This window comes from Xenopus laevis, chromosome 9_10L, assembly GCF_017654675.1.
Source record: "Xenopus laevis strain J_2021 chromosome 9_10L, Xenopus_laevis_v10.1, whole genome shotgun sequence".
Taxonomy (NCBI): domain Eukaryota; kingdom Metazoa; phylum Chordata; class Amphibia; order Anura; family Pipidae; genus Xenopus; species Xenopus laevis.
The window spans coordinates 38,813,708-38,838,123 of NC_054387.1; the positions used below are offsets into that span (position 1 = coordinate 38,813,708).

Genomic DNA, 24,416 nt, shown 5'->3' on the forward strand with positions numbered 1-24,416 from the left:
AAAAAACCCCACAAATTGGTGTTCAGTACAATTGAACTCATGGCTTCAGGACTTCAACTTCGCCTCCTTTCATAACTTCGGGTCTTTTCAATGCTTCAGGACTTAAATTTTGACTGTTTTCGTGACTTTGGGTCTTTTCGCCACTTTGGGACTTCGGCTTTTCGGCACTTCCAAATTTCGGCTGTTCGGGACTTCGGAAATGGCTGCAGGCTTCGGCGTTGTCAAGGGGGTCCAGCTCTTTTGCAAGTGCAGCACTGTCGGGCCCCCCTTCAGGCCTGGGCCCGGGGCACTCGTAGCCCCTGTTCCCCTCTGATGGTGGCCCTGCCTATCGCCCCCCCTATTATTGCACTCTAGGCAGCTGCCTCTTCCAAGTTTTTATTGAAGCCCCTTTTTCAGCATTAGACTCTCTTGCTGGTATATGTATTGTGAGTTATTATACTGAGTGGCAGAGTTTGCCTATTCCCTGCTCTTGGTGGAAGGCACATATAAAGCAATTGTTCCGAGTTCAGTTTTTGAGAAAGAAGCTATTTTCAATAAAATAAAAGCAAATATGAAAGCCGTTTGACAGCTGACATCTAGAAAACCCCAATCATTGCTGCGATCAGTTCCATTCACAAATTCCAGAAAGTAATCATGGGAAAGCCACATTTCTGTTTCATTAATAAAATTACCTTACCATCTGTCTGTTATTGTACCAACACTTCATTCAGGCTCTTCTTGCAGCATAATAATTACAGGGCGGTTACACTATGGATCTAATCACACATCCTTAAATATGATATTGTTCATACGTGGCTCTGCATGTTCACCCTATTTAATAATATTATTGGCAAAGGAAAAGGACTGGGCAGAACAGACAAAGCAGGGCCCAATTTCTTTCATAAATGAGTACTGTCCAATCTATGGGAAATTTACTACTGTTACAGGTATGGGATTGGTTATCTGGAAATCCGTTATACAGAACGTTTCGAATTACGGAAAGGCTGTCTCCTTTAGACTCCATTTTATCCAAAAATCCAAATTTCGTAAAATGATTTCCCTTTTCTCTGTAATAATAAAACAGTAGCTTGTACTTGATCCCAACTAAGATATAATCAATCCTTATTGGAGGCAGAACCAGCCTATTGGGTTCATTTAATCTTTACAAGATCCAAATAATGGAAATATCCATTATCCGGTAAACCCAAAGTCGCAAGCATTTTGGATAACAGGTACCGTACCTCTACTATATTGCTATAATGTCATCTCTTTGGCCCACAGACCTGGTGTTGAAAACAGATTGAAATTATTATATTTACAGACTGAAGTTACTGAAATGTCCTATAAGCAGCAGCGGTAGCTATGCTTTAAACTAAATATGGGTAAAATCAGTGTCGGACTGGCCCACCGGGATACCAGGAAAATTCCTGGTGGGCCAAGGTGTCAGTGGGCCCTCATGGTGCTAAACTTTTGGCCAATTTCATGGCCATTCCCTTTTTCTATGAGAACAAAGAGGCTAAATAGATGGAATAATTGATTATAGTATGTAAATAAAACAGACTAGGAGAATAGAGGTTGATTGAGGAGATGAAGAATAATAGTACTGAGAGGGGCCCCTGGTCTAAGGTTTTTGGGTGGGCCCCTGGTGTCCCAGTCCGACACTGGTAGAATATGTATATACTTACTACTCCAGCCCAGAGGGTTGACATCTTTATAACTGTAATGACCAAGGCCTATAACAGTGTGCCCAGAAGCTCCCCATCTTGGATTTTGCTGGTAGTGTCAGTGACACTGCACATACTCGCTCTGGGCAACTGTTGAAAAGCTAAACTTAGGGGTTGTTGCAAATCATGTAGCAGGAAATGAAATGAGGAGCAGAGACCACAGTGTAACAAAGGCAACCACACTGCAAGTTTGTGTAGATTAAACTACTAATCACAAAAGAAGAAAAAGAAGAAGTGAAATCAAAGCACTATTAGTCCATAAACACTAACTTCAAAGCAAACTAGTTCAGTGTGGCGCCTATGTAGTATGATTGGCAAAACTGCCTTAAGTAAAACTTAACTTTTAATAAATTAGGCTAAAAAGAGAGGAGCGCCCACAACAAAGACAAACCCACTGCTAAAAGCCCATAAGGCCGCAGTGCCGGAACAATATCCTTAAAAAACATTCATTTAAAAACCAGCAAATGGTGGAAACGGTGGTATCTTAATCAGCCAACAAAAATACTTCGACGGTAGTAGTATAAACCATTGGTTACAGTGCAAGCACTACCCGCTCCCACCCTTCCATTTCGCTGACTACATCAGCTTCCTCAGGGGCATAAGTTGAGGAAGCTGATGTAGTCAGCGAAACGCGTTGGGCGGCATAGGTGGACGGTGGCAGCCTAGCTCCCACTTTGTCCCTACGTAGACAGGCAGGTTCTTGCTGACTAACTTGGGGCACAAATGGAAGGGTGGGAGCCTAATTTATTAAAAGTTAAGTTTTACTTAAGGCAGTTTTGCCAATCATACTACATAGAAACTGAGCTAGTTTGCTTTGAAGTGAGTGTTTATGGACTAATAGTGCTTTGATTTCAAATCATGTAGCAGAAAACAAGTTGATCTGTTATAGAAGGCGATGCTACAAGGCTGATTCTATTAAATTCTAATTCAGAATACACTGGTTTCTGAGCAGTCGTAATACTCAGGCTTGTATCGTGACTTTTATATTCTACATATACAGTATATAATGAGTTGGTCACTAAACTCGGGTAAGAGACAGCAGCCCAGAGAATGTGCAGTGAATCCATAGAAAAGTAGATGGGGAGCTACTGGGTGCATTTTTAGAGGCACAGATCTTCCCTGCTAAAGGGCTGTGGGTAATTGGGCTGGCAAAGAAGCCCAAAACATAATGTTCAGCATTTCTAGGCTACTTCTTTGTTAAGCTTTAGTTCAAGGGCTATGGAATACAAAGCTTTTTGATGGGACCTTCCAGTGGCACATCTTGATTTTTGCTGGACCCCCCCTCCACATTGATTTTCTGCTAACGCCTACCCCCTGCACCTCCAAATACACATAGGTAGTTCCTCCACTGAGACCTGTAGTTATTGCCTGAAGAACATGCACTGGGGACATGTGGATATCAAACTATTTGTAGATTTTTGCTTTTATTGTAGATGGAAAGCACTCTGTGGTTGCTGCTACTTCTAGAGGAGATTGCATACTAGAGTACACCAAAGCCCTGAAGCTGTGGCTATCACTTTCAGCCATTCTGTGTCTAGTCTAGTTCCCTTGGGAGGTGTATCACAGTGGAGCAAAGCAAATATCTGCTTCAGTTTGGAGCAAACCAGCACTTTTTCTCCAAATGACAACGACCATCAAACAATTACCCACAACAAGATAATACAGTTATAATACTTTCAAAAATTCTGAAATGCTGTACAAAACATGACCCTTCATACCTTAAGGTGCCCATACACGATATACAAGATACCCAAACAAGCAGATCTTTCCCTGATATGCCCACCAACAGCTGGGAGATATTGGGTTAATCCGAGTGTTTGGCCTTAGACCCAAATGACCAGGAAATGGTCACCAATGGGTCATAGGACTGCATCAACTAACAGATGCGGTCCTTGATCACAGGAAAAATCTAAAAACCTGCCCGATCCATATCTAGATAAACTGCCAAATCGGTCTAAAGGACTGATATTGACAGCTTTAATACCTTTTTACATTTCAAATTGGAATTATGATTAAACAAGCTCTTAAAAATTTAATTTTTCAGAATCAATAAAAACAAAAAAAGTCAAACGCAGTGGCATAACTACTGGAGGGCCACCTAACACCACTTTGGGCCTGCCAGAGCCGCAATAGTTATCATGGGTGGCACAGAAGTCTTTCCAGTGTATCTGGAGGCTGGGGAAGTGCGAATCCTGAAGGGGGGGCCTAGCAGGGGTCCTGCACATCCTGCACCCGGCCCAGCCACCAATAGTTTACCCCACCCCACCATTGGAAATATATAATTAATTTCTATCGGAAACACTTACAGTTATTTTTTCTTTCGCTATGCAAAACATCATTTTTGGACCCCATTAAAAAGTCTTTGGTGCTTATGGTTATAAGCTTATGGCTTATTAACATCTGAGCTCATTACAAGGTTACAGATATATAGAAACATTTGTGTCACCCTGCTATAGATCCAGGGGCATCCAGGGCTGCAAATAAGCACTCATACCAGTGGTGTAACTTAGGGGACGTCCCTGCAAATTTTTTTGCCCCTGGTGCATCACAGGTTACTCACAGGTCCTCCTGAGCCCCCTGAGCTATAAATTTACAGATATATAGAAACATTGAGGTATCACCCTGTCATAGTCCCTAGGAAACCCAGGGCACAAATAAGCACTCACCCCAAATATCATCCTAATTGGCCTTCAGGCTGGACCCCATTAGCTCATAACAAGTTTACATATATATATATTTAGAAACATTGGGTAACACACAACCTGCTATAGTTCCATGGGTACACAGGGCACAAATAAGCACTCACCCCAAATCTCACCCTAACTGGCCTACAGACTGTGTCCCCTTAGCTCATAAGGTTACAGATATATAGAAACATTGGGGTAACAGTCACCCTGCTATAGTTCCAGAGGTACCCAGGGCACAAATAAGCATCACCCCAAATCTTACCCTAACTGGCCTTCAGGCTGGAACAAGGTTACAGATATATAGAAACATTGGGGTAACAGTCACCCTGCTATAGTTCCAGAGGTACCCAGGGCACAAATAAGCATCACCCCAAATCTTACCCTAACTGGCCTTCAGGCTGGAACCCCTTAGCTCATAACAAGGTTACAGGTATATGGAAAGACTGAGGTAACACACACCCTGCTATAGTTCAAGGGAAAATCAGGGCACAAATAAGCACTCACTCTAAATCTCACCCTAACTGGCCTACAGGCTGGGCCCCCTTAGCTCATAACAAGGTAACAGATATATAGAATCATGGGATTAACAGACACCCTGCTATAGATCCAGGGAAACTCAGGGCACAAATAAGCACTCACACCAAATCTCACCCTAGCTGGACTTCAGGCTGGGCCCCCTTAGCTCATAACAAGGTTACAGATATATAGAAGCCCAACCCATTCCTTATGCCTTTCTAAAGACAGAGTATGGGGCAGGAGGGTGTAATCAAGTGTTGCCTGATGGAGTCAGTGCTCAATTCAAGGCACAGTCCACAGTTCTAATTGTGGCTGTTATTTGCACTTTTCATTGTTAATGTTCTTTAGTACTGTATGTTCTACAGTTAGCAACAAGGACATTACTGCATTAACAATTACTTCTTCTGCACAGCAGGTGGAAATGTGGTTATTTTACTTTCAATAGTGGAACATTATATTAGAAGGAGAGGAAGAGGAGGAGCAGTGTCCATTTTGGCAGTGCGTGAAAGACAGCCGAAAAGTACAGATTCAGAATTAGTGCAACTGTGTAAGTACATGGAGCAAAGTGGAGATTGGGCCAACCTCCGCTCCACTCCGTGTACCTGCACTCAAGTAGAAGCTGTACTTTCAGTGGATTTAGGTGGCCAAATCTATAGAGAAGACAGTAGAATGCAGTCGGCTTATTTTACAGTCGATGTTCATCATCATACCATAAGTTACCTTTATATTCATTTATATATAGTTATTATCTTTATATTCCGATATATTTATATTTATTTATATATAGTTATTCTGCACAGCCTTATTAATTTGTGTTTGTATTTATTAGTATAAAAGGGAAGCAGCCATGATTGTTCTGATGAGAGCACCACATTCAAGGACTCTTAAGACAGTTCCCTCCAGAAGGAAGACACCACAACGCTTGCTCTAATTATCTCTCAGGCTTGGAAGGTGCCCTTGTGCTACACGCCGAGAAATCCAAGTACAATATTTATTACTTTTTAACTGATGATTAATTGTTTAAATGTTTTTTTTCTTCAAAGATACTACTTGTCATCTACAAAATGACATCAATATACCATCATCAATGCATGCATAGAATTGAAGTATGTGTTGTTGATAAAGATTATCCAAATCATGCGTACTTCAGACTAGTAACCCCACGAAAATGACAGGCAGAATAACACAGGAAAAACAAGGCACTGTTCAATATGATTGACTATAAAAGGCAGAAAACAGCCTGGCTCAGGGACAAGGCTCATAAATGTGCAATACGCTCCAGATTTGTGTGTCCCAGATACTGTTTATATCCTTTGGGCTTATGGCACATGTGCTTTTGTGATCACTTTGGTCCTCGCTTCATGAACCGTGACGGCTGACCTTGAAATCACTGCAGTGATAACATACAGTGAACCTTACAGTACGGCTGAATGGAGTTTGGAACAACTGTTTAAAAACCTGTACTCTAGGGACAAAAAACATGCAATAGATGCGGTAGGCCATTTACAGACAGAGTGGTCAGGAGCTCTACAAACCACCAACCTTTAGTTACTCCCACTAATGTAACAAAACAATGTTTGTTTTAGGATGTAATTATAGGGGTGAAGAAGATGCTGTCCTGAATACATTTGGTTTTGGGTGTATCTAAAGGGAAGGGTGAAGAAAATGTTATTCCGTATGTAGTTGGTTTTAGAGTGTGACTACAGAGGGGTGAAGAAGATGCTATCCTGTATTGAAGTTGGTTTTGGGATGCAACTGCAGGTGGGTAAAAAAGATGCTATCCTGTATGGCAGTTGGTTTAAGGTGTAACTAATTAGAATGAAATATTGTGGAATCTGAGAAAGCCTAATTGCAGAAAACTGTATGCCCACATGCAAATGCCTTTAACCATACCTCTGAGTAGTTATACTTTATCTTGTGCTCGCCTTTTAAAATTTGGGGTCTCGTGAAATCGGTGTAGTTAAGATGACCATCCACAAACACACAAAGTAGTGCTACATCACTCTCACAGCTTTTTGCAGCATCAGGTACCGACTGTGACTCTGTCTGCTCAGGTCCATAGGCCAACATATATTTCAGCAGCACTTCGATGTAGTGAAAAAATAATTTATTTAGTTTCGGGCTTGGCCAGCCCATTATCAAGCTTCACTTAAATAAATTATTTTATGACTACATCAGAATGCTGCTGAAACATATGTTATAAGATGGCCACCCATGCACTGATATAAACTGTATGCTGGCCTGATGATGCCAACAGATTGTACAAGTACAATGAATACACGTCAGTCCAGAAACAGGACAGGTTAAAAAAATATTATCTGCTGATGTTGGCCAGTGTATGGTGCATTGGTTGATGTGGAAATGAAGTCAAAGCTCCACTTTACTTGCTACTGTTGTAATCAAGCAAACAGAACAGTAGGAAGATGGCCACACTGGATATGGCCTGTGGGGTCAAAGATCAGGCCGTTTATGGTCGCCTTTTTTTGAACAAGGCATGCATTTCACAAGGAGTTTTGGGTAAAAAAATGTCAAGCTGGGGGGATAAAAAGCACAAATAAATTGCATCTGCTAATTGTCAGCACAATTATGCATTTTGAAAACTGATGGAATTGTGGTTTGATGTTAAGGATTTATGCCTTGCAGCTATCTGAAAGTGAATGTACAATTAGTAAAGTAGATGCCCAGCACTCTTTTAGGCGGGCAAGATAAATGGACTTTATTAGAAGATCGATGATTTTAGCTCTCACTGGACTAAAGCTTCAATCCTTTAACAAAGCACATTCATCACGAAACTGCACAAGTGATTTACCTTTACCCATGCAAGAGATCTATTTAATGTGTATACCTGCTGGAATATATAGAGAGCACAAACAGTGACCCCCTTTGTATGAAACTGCTTTATACAAAAACATTTGCATGTATTCATAAGCAGAAACCAAGGCCTTTGCATTTAATCACAACCCCACATTATGTATATGTGTGTATTTATGTATAAAATCCCAAAGCACAACAAAGGATCTAAAGTAGACTCCATGTGCAGACAAATTTGACTCTTGCTAGGGTGTATGCTTGCAGATTATGATGCCTAATTAGCCAATGTAGAAGCAACAAGGGCAGAATTAATCTGCAGATGGAGTCCGATTCAGAGATTGCCTGAGCTGTACTTCAAGCTGCATTGGTCTAACACTGGCTTTAAGGGATTCCATAAAAACATGGAAGGCCCAGATGGTTACACCTTATCTCTGAGCCAGCTAGTTTTCCAAGCATTGACTGTGTTCACACTCACCGATATGTCTGGGTAGGGTCCGGCTGGTGACTGGCAGTGGGGGGGACATAGACTGCAGGGATGTAGTGTCGTCGTCCTCTGAGCAGCCAGCCTGGATAGCACGGAGGTAGCTGTGGCTGCGTGAGCGGAAGTAGTTGGGCAGATTGAGGTCAAATGCCTCATTTTTGACAGGACCAGAATCTTCAAAAACTGATGGAACCATTGGGAACCTGTCACTTTGCTCTTCTTCTGCCTGGCACATTGGGTAGCGCTCTCTTTGCTCCTCCGGCACTGTACACAGTGGGTACCGTTCTCTTTTTTCTTCGGGGACCTGATTTAATGGAAATCTTTCCCTGGGATCTTCAGGCGAGTATCGTTCTATCTGTTCCTCCACCACCTGGCACAGCTGAAACCTGTTTTGCTCTTCGGGGACTTGGCAAAGGGTGAACCTCTCTATCTGCTCCTCTGGAACTTGGCACAACTGAAAACGATCCCTTTGTTCCTCTACAGTCTGACTCAGTTGGTACCTCTCCCTCTGTTCCTCTACTGCCTGGCTCAGTTGGTACCTCTCCCTCTGTTCCTCTACTGCCTGGCTCAGTTGGTACCTCTCCCTCTGTTCCTCTATCGCCTGGTTTAGGTGATACCTATCCCTTTGATCTTCTACTTCTGGAATTTGGTACTGTATCAGGCAGCGAGGTACACTATCCTGTGCAGCAATGGAAGAGAAATCACCTTGGTATGGAAGCAACTTATGATGGTCACATACAAATATCTGTGGGCGAATAACCCTTGAAAAGCACCAATCTGGTCTTTGAACTAGGGATGCACCAAATCCAGGATTCGGTTGGGGGTGCGGCCAGGATTCTGCCTTTTTCAGCAGGATTTGGCTTAATCCTTCTGCCCGGCCAAACCAAATTCGAATTTGCATATGCATATGGGTGTAGACTGTAGAGGGAAATTGTGTGACTTTTTGTCACAAAACAAGGAAGCAAAAAATGCTTTCCGATTCCCACCCTTAATTTGCATATGCAAATTAGGATTTGGTTCAGTATTTGGCAGAATCATTCGTGATGGATTCGGGGGTTCAGCCGAATCCAAAATAGTGGATTTGGTGCATCCCTACTTTGAACAGTTGACCAAAGTACCAGACCATAAAAACCAGCCAACATTATAATATATAATGATATATATGATATTATTATATCACATTATAAATATTATAATACTTTTTATTATATTATTAATATAATAATAAATATTATTCCTATGTTTTTCCAATTATGTTTTTTCTTTCTTTTTATTATTATGAGGATACACTTTCCCCCCAATATGTCAGCCCCCACAAATAAACAGATGACAACTGTGGACAATCAGCTTAGGCTACATTTTTTACTTAGTAATTGCAATTAGAAGATAAACATTGCTCAGGCACAGGGTATATTTCCCTTTAAACCTCAGAAAGTATCAAACAAGAGCATTTATTAATACATATGGCACAGATGCCTTGCAGTGTATTTGCTCCATCTGCGTGTGCTGAGATTGATATGCCCCCAGGAATCACAGTGAAGGAGACAAGTTAGTGAATTTGTGCAGTTCAGTGCACATTCCTCTAACCAGATGGTGATAGAGAAAACATGCAGAATCTTCTCCCAGGGCTAGCAGATGCTATACAGCAACCCTTTCCCCATCCTTTCCTCACCTTCACCTCAATACAGCCTGCTCTTGTGATAGCTTCCAGGAGCACAGGTGGGTCAATAACTGAGTGAGTGATTGTAAAACATCAGGATGCTCTACCCACCTGTCATTTTATAAGGATATATTCCTGTAAGAGTGTGTACAGCTAGACTGGTCAATTGAGCAAAATCTGCAACCTGTAGCTTGTACAGCTGTGGGCTTAGCTTTCCTTTATTAGCTTCCACTAGGTGGAGCTGTGATCTAAGGGTACTTGGAATTAGGACCTAGCCATCATCATGGAGTAGAACACTTTAGAGCTTGCATTCAACAGTTGCCTTTAGCTAAGCGTTTACTTTAATTTTTTAATGTGTAATAGACTAAAACATAATGCAATTCGCAGTTTTGCATGATAACACTGGTGCAGTCTACCAACTATAAAGGAAAACTACCCTTCTAGTGTTTAAAGGGTTGCTTCCAGGACCCCAAAAGCCTTATTTCTTTGCATCAAAGTACCAACGATTAAGTCCACATATCCCACTGTGTTATGGTTTCCAAACTAGATCTTAAACAGGATCTAAACTCAAAAATGGGACGTATGTAAACCTGCGCAGAGTAGTCCTCTGAGCACTTCACATTTTACATACATTTTTATAATTTTTGCTTTTTCTGCGATATTAGCAGTTATAAACCTTTTTAAACTTGTAATACCAAGCTTTCTATGCACACTATCCTGCTATACCATTAATTCACACCTACTTATAGTCATTATTTCTGAATGAGCGGCCTGGATCAAGAACTCCAAACTGAGCAGGGAAATTGGGGGGATTGGCCAATAGCTAAGTGATAATCAGTTATTCTTCTGCCCTGCTCACCTGGCACACACTGCTGTCTTCTGCTACACTCTCAGTCATCTGGTTATAGTCCTCTTCCCAGCTCTGAAACTTCGGAGGGGAGAGAATCTCCATAGAATCCACACGGTCCAGGCTCCTAGAAACATAACCCAAAACATAAATCCGGAGAGTTAAAATCATGGGGAAACATGGATTAGTTAAAGATGAGGCAATGAGCAAAAGGAGGTTGGTGAGCAGACTGTATGATCACAAGTGGACCTAGAAATGACCAGTTATGTGCAGTATGAGCAACAAAGGGCTACAGTGAAAAATGTACTGTATATGAAGCTATTGGAGGAATTTTTTTAATTAAAAAAATACATTTTACAATTTTCAAAAACAATTCAAATAATTGGGCTTGAGGCCTCCCTGCCCCCCAGCAGGAACACACTCACATAAGAGTTATAGGGAGGGTTATATGAAGGGTTATACAGAGCAATAGGAGGGGTTATACTACAACACCAAAAAAAGTTTCATTCTTTAAAACACTAAATCAGCTCCCAACTTACAAAAGTGCTAACACCGTTTATATTAAATGAGCTGATCCTTAGTCATTGGAACCTACTTCCTATTGTTTTTTCTCTTACCCGGATTGTCACCTTGTGAAGCCCCATCTTTAAACTGAAAAGACAAAGGCTTCTCATGTCTCTCAAGCAATTCCTCAAAAGACTGTGATCTCTTAAGCAGCTGCTCATGTTCAGCTTGTGCTTCAGTTTTAGTACAGGATTCCAACACATCAAATTTGACGAAAAGTTATTCTATAGGGTAATGGTCCATCATCATCACTGGTACTTTTTCTTTTCTCCTGTATATTTTGAATATTCATATTATTTTGCTTTGCTTTTTTTTCTTTTTCCTCCGTACAACCTGGTACCCATCGAGGCCCAGACTGGCAATCTGTAGGTTCTGGCAAATGCCAGAGGGCTGCTGTAAGGTGCCATAGACAGTCACTATTTATTGGGCTGGTGGGAGGCTATCTGGCCCTCTGGGTAGTGAATTGCCAGGGCCTATTTTGAATCCCAGTCCAGACCTGTACTCATCATTCGCTCGGGCTGCTAGTGTATGAGACAGCTCTTGCTTAGGTGGCATCTCAGCAACTTCCATCACATAATCATCTGTCATATCAGTCTGCTGAGTTACTTGGGAAACAGCTTCATTTTGTGCCAAATCTCTGCTTTCAACAAATACCAATTCTGTTTCAATAAATAATTTTAGTACCTCATTCATTATAATGTTAAGATTCAGCTCTTCATCCACCCTATGAGAAGTTTAAGGCAGCTGCTGAAATAGTGACCCACAGCAGAACACAAGTTACACAACATTTTTCTGATGTTTTCTTCTTGGTGTCTCCCATGCTGTTACACTGTGAGCATCTGATATTATCACAGCTGTAGGCAAGATGCCTGTTGGACCCACACAGGTTCTGGGCTGGCCAGAATAAAAACAAGCACCTTTATCTGACCCAATGAAGAAACTATGGGGCAAATGCTGCGTTCTGCCCACATCTTTTGAAAATCTGAATTTTCCAGTGCCAATCCAACAGTCTCTGATGCTCTTCCATAATCTGACATTGTTTCTTAAGCCAGAGCAAGACATTAGTTAAAACTCAGAATGCAATAGAATTGTGATGACCACAGTGCTCTGTTTGGATAGCTGAATCAGCTTTGAGTTTTCCCATATAGGTCTCTCTTTGTTTTATGGAATATTTCCCAGATAAGATCTAGATTCTGGGGCAATTTAAAGCAGATATCAACCTGCCTTGTGCCAGGGAATGAAAGCATAAACATAATTGGCTATTTGTCTGAGAAGCCAGTAAAGTACTTGAGAACTTTCTGTCTGGCATATCAGACTCAGGCCCAGTATAGATGAACCACACAGCATTGTTCCTTCTGTTGGCTTCGCACACAGGTCTTACTGTATTAAAGAACTATTTCTTTCTCTCACATCCATTTATAGCACTTTGAGCTGCACCTCTTGGACCTGAGAGAAATAGAACTTATTTTCCCGCTACAGCCTGTGGGGTATCACCAGGGGTGCTTCGCCAATGAGGCAAGTTGAGGCTCCCGCCTCAGGCGGCAGCGCCCAACTTGGTACCAGGGGGCAGCAAAAATGCTACTCCTGGTACTTTAAGAGCAAATTTCCAGGGGAGGGGGGGCAGCAGCAACTGCTGCTGCCTCAGGCGGCAGAGGGGCCAGGATCGCCCCTGGGTATCACCTCTAGGCTTTACTTGTGCCCCTACTTTGCAAATTGCCGGCTCCATGTTTTCCTGTGGTGGCTTTCTCAGTGCTTCCCATTCCAGCTTTGCACATTGCCAGCTCTGGGTTTTGTACTTTCAGCACCTTCCATTCCAGCATACAGGCTGCCAGTTCCAGGTTTTCTTTCTTTTAATTAAGCTTTCCATTACATAAGTAATGCTTCTGGATCTCAAGTTCAGCAGACATGGGCACAGTTTTGCTGACAGAAAGCACTGTGGAGGGAATGTGATACAGTTTATCAGATATTTTACTGCTCACCTTTTCAGCTTTCTTCTCCTTGGGAGACTGGATTGGGCACTTCACCTTTAATGGGCTGTGTTTCTTTAACTGGTTGAGCTTCATCTCCTCAAGTTGCATTTCCCATGTCAGTCTTTCGAATACTTCAATTTGTTCCCCGATTTCTCTTTTTAGAGAGAGGAGCTCAGCATCCACTTGGCTAATCTGGCTCTGGGTCTTTTCTTACTCTGCTTCACTTGCATTTTTCTGCAGTTCCAGTTCCAGAAGCAATTTCTGCCTTATGAAACATCCACAGAGTTTAAATGTGGCATCTTTACTTTCCCGAACTGCATTCAGCTTCTCTTCCAAGCAAATAAGCCTCTTCCTTATGAAGCCATCTTTAAAGGCCTCACTTCCAGCAGGTTTTGGGTCAGGGCCTTCCAACTGCTTCAGGCCTGGGACTGGGCTAGAAACATTTCCCAACTCAACTCCACCCTGCCCTGGGCTTGAAGCCACATGTCCCTGTGTGACATAACTCATAGAGAATGTGAGTTTAGAGGCAATAATAATAAAGTGCTATCAGTACTCTAATATTCCTGAACTGACTGTGCAGTTAATCCTACCGTTGTATTAATTGCACACTCATTTCAGTAAAGTTTCCTCATTGCTTGTGAATCTCTGGTGCCAAAGGAGTATTTGTTAAAGCTAAGTGCTTTATTGTTTGTCAGCACACCACTTTAGTTGATATGTTTGTGTTGTACCATGTGTCCACATTACCTCTGGGTGGTGCTCTGCTCGCTGAGCGACAGCTGTGTGGCCTTGAGGTAGCTCTGCCTCCTCGCTGCAGTTTTGGGGGATGGTTGAGGGCTGCCCTCCGACTCATCACTATCGACATCCCCCATGGCCTTGATATAGCTGCCACTCCGCATCCGCCTGCAAGGGATATCATCATCTTTAACTGGTGGTCCATTCCAGTCCCCACTTGGTACCTGCAAAACAAAATACATAAATACCTTCTACAAACAAGGGTGGCCAACTCAAGAAACCCAATAGCTAACAGTCAGAATTCATTGTCTAACTTACATAAGACTGATGAAAGCTAATGGCTGAATATTTTCTGTTATAGGCACAAGTTAGGGGATGGGCAAGGGTAGCATTTGTAATCTGGCCGTAGTTAAGCCACCTACCTGCAAATACTGATAGCTGAGATCCTGATGACAGGACTTGGACTTGAGAAAAGCTTTGTCTATGGTAGCCGAAGCCTTTTGGCACACCTCACGGGCGTGGCTCAGAGTCAGCGTGGACCAAGATCCTCTTTTTAACGTGGATGTTGAGCTGGCAGGGAGCATCTCTTGTGGGGTTGGCAGAGGAGACAATGTGAGGGATGGAGGCTGGAAGGGTGTGAACTTGAGGTCATTATTGCTTTTGGATGCCTTCAGCATGCTCTCACTGATAGTGTTGTATCCACTAATGAAATGTCGAGCTGCATGCTCTGGTCTTCTTCCCAAAGTCATCATCCCTGCTGGGTTGCGGTAACCCCCTGTGTCACTGTCCAAATTGTCATCTGAACTCCACCACCCAGATACCCCACTCCCCCTAGTTTGCCCTTTTCCATCTCCTTTGCCACGCTCTTTGCTTTTGCTTCGTCTTGTCCCCTTAGAGTCCTCTGATGATCCCTTTTTGCCATTCACACTGGCTCTGCCTCCACCTTCCAGGGACTGTGATTTGTTAAACAGCTTCTGCACGGAGTTGACCAGGTGGCGTATACGTCCAGGACTCTCACTTCGGTCCTTGCCCTCTGGTGCCCCCCTCTGGAACTGCAAGGTGCTGAAGCCATCCTTGTGGACTGGCAGTTGTTTCTCAAACTGATCCAGGAGGCTAGCAGGAAGCCTATTGATTTTAGCAGGTGGAACATGGGGGGTTGGGTAGGATGGAGTGTCCTCTGGTGGTTCATAATGAGAATTAAAGTGGATCCGTGGAAAGGTGCTACTGTTGGAGAGCTGATTGTTGAGTGGATATAGGCAGTCTGGGTGCAGGGAATTCTCAGGTGTATACCGAGGCTCCGGGGGGTAGGAGTCTGTGGAGCTGATTAAATATGGTGTCCGTTCCTGTTGGATATACAGGGAATCTGGATGGGAATCCAGGGTTCCCGAGAGGTGCCGTACACGGGCGTCCCCCAAACCCTTCATTGCAGTCGGCACCTGTTAACCATCTCGTCACAGCATTGGTATATGGTTTTCATAAGCCCTGATAGAAAGGCAAAAGTAAACATTACCATTTGTATAAGAAATGGAACAGATTATACATTGTCATTTCAAGCTAGAATTAGGAAAGATGGATAGATGTATCCCAACCTTTAAAGGGAAGTTCACATTGAAATGTTATGGCCCTATTTATAAAGCATTCATAGCTTTGCATAGCTCTACCAAGAGTTCAGGAATGAGCCAGTTAAATGGTGAAGATTTGGAAAGGTACCAGCAGGTCAGATGAAACCCAGTTGCATAAAAGACTTAGAGCAGGGATCCCCAACCTTTTGAACTTGTGAGCAACATTCAGATGTAAAAGGAGATGGGGAGAAACACAAGCATGAAAAATGTTCTTGGGGTGACAAATAAGAGCTGTGATTGGCCATTTAGTAGCCCCTATGTGGATTGTCAACCTACATTGAGACTCTGTTTAGCAGTACACCTGGTTTTTATACAACCAAAACTTGCCTCCAAGCCTGGAATTCAATAATATGACCTGCTTTGAGGCCACTGGGAGCAACATCCAAGGGGTTGGAGAGCAACATGTTGCTCACGAGCTACTGGTTGGGGATCACTGACTTAGAGAGTTAAGCTGTTGCTCTGATTCTCCTCATTGTGGAGGGAGAATGTCTGTTTTGTGCAGGCTGGTGCAAAAGTCAAGCCACAAAGAGGAGGTGAGAGTAGGGATAGAGTTTTTGTATGCTACAGTAGCACCACATGGGGCTTGGGAACTGGGAAGCTTCTCAGTGGTTATTACTGGAGCTATAGGTGCAGATTTGCTAAAGGGTGAATTGGCCGATGCATGCGAAAATTCACCAGAAATCTCATCCGCACGGACATCACCAATTTACTCACAGGTGTAGACGACAATTCGCTAGCAAAAGAGACTGTTGCTAGCGCGCATTTTACAGAATATTCTCTCTTTCGCCAGAGTTTCCTTTGCCACCTTAGCTGGCGAACTGATAACATTAAGCTACATCTTCCTCAATATTATGTCAGTGACATCATATCCTGTGCCAGAAACTCATAAAAGTTGTAAAAAAACGCTGGTGCCTTCTCATTTTTTAAAGCGGGATTGTCTTCAAATGCCCTAACAATGAAAGATTTTTGTGCTGACCAATTTGAGGGGCATGCCACATTTGTTTTAGGGTGGGCTCATGTCTAGGGCGTTAGAGGATCTCTTTTGTCTTTATTTTGCTTCCTTGGACATAATAAGTGGCCACTTCAAGCATTTGCACCAACATCTCTAATAAAGACCCTATAAGACCTATATGTACCCCCCTATTCAAATTGACCTAAGTGTAAGAGTACTAACAAAGTTTTGCCAGGCAGAAATGAACGCTAGCGAAAGATCACTTAGAAATGGTCTCACTGACAAATTAACGCTAGTGAAACTTCTCTAGCGTTCGGCTGCTGAGACGCATATACATTTTACATTTTAGTGGATTAGGATAGTGGTAACAAATTTACACCTCGGGAAGCTTCGCTGGCAAAAATTTGCCCTTTAGTGAATTTGCCCCATAGTTTGGACTTATAAATAAATAAATGGGCCTGCAAAATGTTGTTGTTGATTTTTCATATCAACTGCTTCTCTTAGGCCAGGGGTGTCCAAACTTTTTGCAACGAGGGCCAGATTTAGTGAGGTGAAAATGTGTGAGGGCCGACCATTCAGCCTGACATCAAGTAGCTAGCTTGTGATCAGGATCATTCACTCCTGGCGATGGAAGCGTACACAGCGTTTAGGAAGTGGAAAGTGGAGTTCTGTTTGAACTTATTCTCCGCGCCTCAATTAAACAAGAAATCGCGTAGCCGTAGCAGTAATATTTGGGCACATGATTAGTGAAATGATCTGCCACTTGGTCTATACTTCTGCCTGTGTGCTGAAGGTGTTAGCAGTAGACACGTACTGGCACGTAGTGACGCACTGCTCTCGCATACGTCTTTAGTTAACTGTACTGGCACGTCAGTACGTCTATTTCACCTTCAGCCCTAAAAAAGTATACGAGAGCAACGTGTCACTACGTGCCATTACTTGTCTATTGCTTAAACCTTCAGCACACAGACAGCAATATAGACCAAGTGGCAGATCATTTCACTAATGTGCCCAAATATTATTGCTACGGCTACGTGATTTCTGATCGCACTGTGCTGGGGGGGCCACATTATTATTAATTTCATGATGGAAGCTGAGGGCCGGTGTAAATTTGAAAACGGGCCACAATTGGCCCATGGGACTGACTTTAGACATGCCTGTTTTAGGCTGATGGTGCACATGGTCATTTCTCCAATATTCCCCTGGTGGTGTAAATAGACCCAAATCCAAATATGCTGCTTATCATTGATTATAATGCAAATCCTGGTAGCGAGGGCTTTCTTCCCGAAAAGCAATTTAGCTGAAGTGTGCCAGTGCCAGCATTGCCAGGCTGATTTCCATTACAGTCAATGAGAGGTGGCATTGCAGAATTGAAAAATGTGTGCCATGTACCCTTACTAACTTGTCACCATGTCTTTCCTCCATCCCTGTCTTAAGGTGACATACACGGGCAGATAAAGCTGCTGATATCGGTCGTTTGGACCAATTTGACAGCTTATCTGCCCGTGTATGGGCCGAATGTTCGAATTACCCCCGATATAGCCATGCCGTTAGTGGCATATCGGGGAAAGATCCGCTCGTTTGGCGATGTCGCCAAATGAGCGGATCTTTGAGTCTATGGCCAGCTTTACTTCCACAGATACTAACACTATGGGGTAAATTTATCAAAGAGTGAAGTTCCGCCACTTGAGTGAAATTCCACAGCTCTCAATTCATTTCTATGGGATTTTGAAAGGCGTATTTATCAATGGGTGAAAGTGAAAGTTCACCCTTTGATAAATACGCCTATAAAAATCCCATAGAAATGAATGGAGAGTGGTGGAATTTCACTCTAGTGGCGGAACTTCACCATTAACTTCACTCTTTGATAAATATACCCCTATATGTTTTACTACAGAGAGAAGAAAGGGGCTGATATGAACCATCCCCAACACTGCAGATCATTAACACGAATCCTAAGGACTTAAATCTCCATAATCATCTTTATAGTTTAACTCCTCTCATTGAAATACTTAGCTATATCAAATCTTAATCCAGCTTTACCTAATGTATGATGCACATGTCTCCCTCTCCTCACTCTTTCTAATTTACACAATTGTCTGTCACTCTCTCTCTCTCTCTCTCTATAATACATATCTGTGTCTCACTCTCCTCTCTGTAAGATACACATCTGTCTCTCACTCCTTCTCTCTCTCTATAAGATACACAGCTATCTCTCAATCTTCCCTCTCTCTATAAGATATACTGCTATCTCTCACTCCCTCTCTATAAGATACACAGCTATCTCTCACTCTCCTCTCTCTCTATAAGATACACAGCTATCTCTCACTCTCCTCTCTCTCTATAATATACACAGCTATATGTCACTCTCCCCCCTTTCTCTATAAGATACACAGCTATCTCTCACTCTCCTCTCTCTCTATAATATAAACAGCTATATGTCACTCTCCCCCCTCTCTCTATAAGATACACAGCTATCTCTCACTCTCTCTCTATAAGATACACAGCTATCTCTCACTCTCTCTTTATAAGATACACAACTATCTCTCACTCTCCTCTCTCTCTATAATATACACAGCTATATGTCACTCTCCCCCTCTCTCTATAAGATACACAGCTATCTCTCACTCTCTCACTATAAGATACACAGCTATCTCTCACTCTCTCTCTATAAGATACACAACTATCTCTCACTCTCCTCTCTCTCTATAAGATACACAGCTATATGTCACTCTCCCCCCTCTCTCTATAAGATACACAGCTATCTCTCACTCTCCCCTCTCTATAAGATATACAACTATCTCTCACTCTCCCCTCTCTCTATATAAGATACACAACTATCTCTCACTCTCCCCCCTCTCTCTATAAGATACACAGCTATCTCTCACTCTCCCCTCTCTATAAGATATACAACTATCTCTCACTCTCCCCTCTCTCTATATAAGATACACAACTATCTCTCACTCTCCCCCCTCTCTCTATAAGATACACAGCTATCTCTCACTCTCTCTCTATAATATACACAGCTATCTCTCACTCTCTCTCTATAAAATACACAGCTATCTCTCACTCTCTCTCTATAAAATACACAGCTATCTCTCACTCTCTCTCTATAATATACACAGCTATCTCTCACTCTCTCTCTATAATATACACAGCTATCTCTCACGCTCTCTACACTGCTAACTTCATGGGAATAACTTGTGGCACCTGGGCCCCATCCAGCCCCAAGGCACAGACATCTTGGAAGGCATTGGTTGTACATTGTTATTAGTGAAATACATGAAATCCCTACTAACATCTAATTTTGGATTATGCTCTAGATGACAGTGTCAAGGGAGATAACCTTGTCCTAATTAGCACATTGTGTACCCCCACTTCTGTTTCAGAATTTTCAGCTAATACTCAATCTATGACATGAAGTATCTGCTGAATTCAGTCTCCATACTGTGGATGATTGCAACCAGGGCCACAACCCCTTGGGGCCCTCAGAAGATGCAATGGCATCTCACAGCGGGCAGAGATATTTGCACACCTGCGTGTGCTTTCAGCACCTGGGCTTGCTCAACAGCATCTATGCAGAATGTTGTTACTTGAGAACTGGGCAACAAACTGGCCAACAAACTGGCCAATGAAGTTCTGTATTGACAAATGCAAAATTATGCACTTTGGTAGAAATAGCATAAAAGCTAGTTATAGTTATACAGTAAATGGTAGCGTTTGAGGGGTTTCCACTATTGAGAAGGATCTGGGGATTTCTGTGGCGAACAGACTGTATAAGTATAGGCAGAGCCAATCAGTGCCTACTAAAGCAATTAATGTGCTGCTTTTCATAAAAAGGGCATTGACTCAAGGAGGAAAATACAAGATTTATATATCCCTGCTTCACCTTGAGCATGCAGTGCAATTATAGGCCCCACTTTATAAGGATATTAATGAGCTGGAAATAATCTGGTAAGAGGAATGGAAGAGTTAAACTAAAGGAGAACAATATCAAAGTTACATAGTTAAATTTGGTTGAAAAAGTCAAGTTCAACCCCTCCAAATGAAACCCATCATCCATACACACACCCCTCCATACCTTCACATAAATTACATACTGTATACCCATATCTATACTAACTATAGCGTTTATCACAATAGCCTTTGAAATCATCCAAGTCATTCTTAAAGGCATTAACTGAATCAGCCATCACAACATCACCCGGCAGTGCATTCCACAACCTCACTGTCCTGACTGTGAAGAACCCACTACGTTGCTTCAAATGAAAGTTCTTTTCTTCTAGTCTAAAGGGGTGGCCTCTGGTACGGTGATCCACTTTATGGGTAAAAAGGTCCCCTGCTATTTGTCTATAATGTCCTCTAATGTACTTGTAAAGTATAAACATGTCCCCTTGTTTCCAGAGAAAAAACCCCAACCTTGACAGTCTACCCTCATAATTTGTCTTCCCTCCCAAAGTTGGGTGTGATTTCTCTGGAGAGACGATTGGGACATGTTTCTTTTTACAAGTACATTAGAGGACATTATAAACAGATAGAAAATACATAGAAAACAACAAAGAACAAGAGCCCTCCTTTACAGAAGTTGCATTTGAAGCAATGCCATTGGTTGTTCATGGTGAGGGCAGTGATGTTGTAGAATTCCCTGCCAAGGGATGTTGTGCTGTACAGATTACATTAATAAGAGTTTTGAGGACTTCTTGGACAAGCATAATATACCAAGCTATAGTAAGAATAATATCTACAGCTTGTTTTGTATAGGTGTGTGTGTTTGTATATATGTATAGGTGTGTATATGGGCTGAAGATCATTTGAACAGGTTGGACTTGTGAACCCAAATTAAAACTATATTAAACATACTGAACTGTTCTCTAACACCAAAAAGATTCGCCTTTAAATGCAAACCCTGTTACCTTTGTCTGATGGATTGTCCCATCCTTGTCTTTACAATGACTCCATCTTTATTTCTTACCCTAAAATAAAAGAGGAAGTGAATAAAATGTTTTTGAAAGGGACAGGGGCAGATGGAGAAATATATAGAAACAAAAAAGAATATTAGATATCGTAATATACTAATATCACAGGGGTCTCGTCTTTATTCACCCGATTTCAACTTAAAATGTGGTGCGTAGTAGAACGGGTATCCCTACAAAAAAGCCCCCTCCTTTGCAGTACGGTGCTTTTTGTCGTTTATTTAGGCTCAAATAGCTGGTGAAGAGTTTTAGGATAACCACCACTGTTGTACTCTTTTAGGAAGATTGGAGTCCAGCTTTTACTGGCTCTTCTTTTTACATAAAGTTGGGAGAATGTGTGTAAAGAGCTTGGTGTGCTTCAAGACGTGGTGAAGCCTGACAGGGGACCAGCAGGTTCTGTTACAGGTATTGTAGGGGTACACCACAAATTGGCCTAGAAGGCTAGGTAGACTTGAGCTGCAACAAAGAGTATACAACCATTAGACCACAACCTGATGGAAGGACATGAGTTGAGGTCTAGATAGAAATCTAGTTATTGCTTGAAGTTTTTGCCAGAGGCTGTCCATTTATCAATACCTCAAAAGATTCTTTGTTGGATGATTATGTGCTTTTACATAAGACGTATATTATGTGCCACACCATTCTCTGTTGTATTTTATGCTTACTTCCTCCTCAAGCCTTAGGATATCTATGTGCATTATTATAATTTTAGAAGCAGGCATAAGCGAACCAACAGTTATGCTCCCAGTAACATTTCCTTTTAAATCCAAGCAAAATCATAGCGCTTTTCTGCTCTTGAGTAAATCTTTAATCAGCTAATCTCATCTGATGTTCTGTTTGGGTGGCTTGTAGCATATTAGTCAAATGTAGACAACTTCTGAGAGAGACACTGAAATACCTGTAGGAGGGTCCCAGACTAATCAATCGTATTTCACTAGACTGACATGAAATGGAGTGGGTAAGACCAGTAAGAAACCACACCGTCTAGTCTTCATGGGTAACATAAAACCAGTAAAGGGGAAAACAAGTAACAAAATAAATAACAGTAAAAACATCTACTTATTCAGTACCTTTGTAACGTGAACCATGATATGGGACATTCCAGGAGTTCTGATCCTTGGAGCTGAAAAGAAAAGGAGAGAAATGTTAGATGGATGGCTGGATATATAGATAGATAAGGGGTTATTTGGAAATTAGTTCTTATATTCATCTACTACCAGAGGCACAATCTTAGCCTTCAAACCCTGCTATCCCACAGCCACAGTCCCTTCCCAGAGACTATTATCCCACTGCTACTGTAGGCACCATCTTCCCCTACTATACCTGATATCCCACAGTCACACTCCCTTCCCAGAGACTATTATCCCACTGTTACTATAGGCACCATCTCTCCCTACTATACCTGCTATCCCACAGCCACAGTCCCTTCCCAGAGACTATTATCCCACTGCTACTGTAGGCACCATCTTCCCCTACTATACCTGATATCCCACAGTCACACTCCCTTCCCAGAGACTATTATCCCACTGTTACTATAGGCACCATCTCTCCCTACTATACCTGCTATCCCACAGCCACAGTCCCTTCCCAGAGACTATTATCCCACTGCTACTGTAGGCACCATCTCTCCCTACTATACCTGCTATCCCACAGCCACACTCCCTTCCCAGAGACTATTATCCCACTGTTACTATAGACACCATCTCTCCCTACTATACCCACAGCCACAGTCCCTTACCAGAGACTATTATCCCACCATCTTTCCATACTTTACCTGCTATCCCACAGTCACAGTCCCTTCCAAGAGACTATTATACCACTGCTACTATAGGCACCATATCTCCCTACTATACCTGCTATCCCACAGTCACACTCCCTTCCCAGAGACTATTATCCCACTGCTACTATAGGCACCATCTCTCCCTACTATACCTGCTATCCCACAGTCACACTCCCTTCCCAGAGACTATTATCCCACTGTTACTATAGGCACCATCTCTCCTTACTATACCTGCTATCCCACAGTCACACTCCCTTCCCAGAGACTATTATCTCACTGTTACTATAGGCACCATCTCTCCCTACTATACCTGCTATCCCACAGTTACACTCCCTTCCCAGAGACTTTTATACCACTGCTACTATAGGCACCATATCTCCCTACTATACCTGCTATCCCACAGTCACACTCCCTTCCCAGAGACTATTATCCCACTGTTACTATAGGCACCATCTCTCCCTACTATACCTGCTATCCCACAGTCACCGTCCCTTCCCAGAGATGATTATCCCACTGCTACTATAGGCACCATTTCTCCCTACTATACCTGCTATCCCACATCCACAGTCCCTTCCAAGAGACTACTATCTCACTGCTACTATAGACACCATCTCTCCCTACTATACCTGCTATCCCACAGTCACGCTCCCTTCCAAGAGACTACTATCTCACTGCTACTATAGGCACCATAGTAAAAAGATCTGATAGTACGAATCGTGGATTTTTACGATTTTCAGACTGTGTGTGGAGAGTCCCGACATTTTCCGTCAGGCAGAGATCGGCCGTTTGGTCGATCGGCCAGGTTAAAAATTTCTGTTGGCTGCCAATGATATCTCTGCATGTATTGCCGATCGTACGATTTTTCAGCTGGAGACTGTCACTAGCTTTGGTCGGACATAACATTCGTACGATTGCTGTCAGAGACAGAACATCGGCTGATCTGTTCTTTTGTACTTTATTTGATTGGAATGGTTAGTGGCAGGTCGGGAGATGGCAAAGTCTGATCGTACAATGATTTGTACGATTGGATCTTTGCGTCTATGACCAGCTTTACAGTCACTTCCAAGATGCTACTCACTCTACTCACTGTTACTGTAGGCACCATCTCTCCCTACTAT

General features: G+C 42.5%; 1 protein-coding gene across 2 annotated transcripts in view; it reads right to left on the reverse strand.

The window, feature by feature from the left end:
- LOC108704606 (disks large-associated protein 4-like) overlaps positions 1-24,416 on the reverse strand; it is a 95,610-nt gene that overhangs the window by 45,797 nt on the left and 25,397 nt on the right. For both annotated transcript variants that reach the window (XM_041577581.1, XM_041577580.1), the window contains exons 2-7: positions 22,589-22,641; positions 21,459-21,518; positions 14,394-15,453; positions 13,984-14,195; positions 10,718-10,832; positions 8,193-8,877 (exon numbers count right to left, since the gene is read on the reverse strand). In XM_041577581.1, coding sequence (XP_041433515.1) covers positions 8,193-8,877; positions 10,718-10,832; positions 13,984-14,195; positions 14,394-15,395 — 2,014 coding nt within the window. In that variant the 5' untranslated portion in view covers positions 15,396-15,453; positions 21,459-21,518; positions 22,589-22,641. The remainder of the gene's footprint in view (positions 1-8,192; positions 8,878-10,717; positions 10,833-13,983; positions 14,196-14,393; positions 15,454-21,458; positions 21,519-22,588; positions 22,642-24,416) is intronic.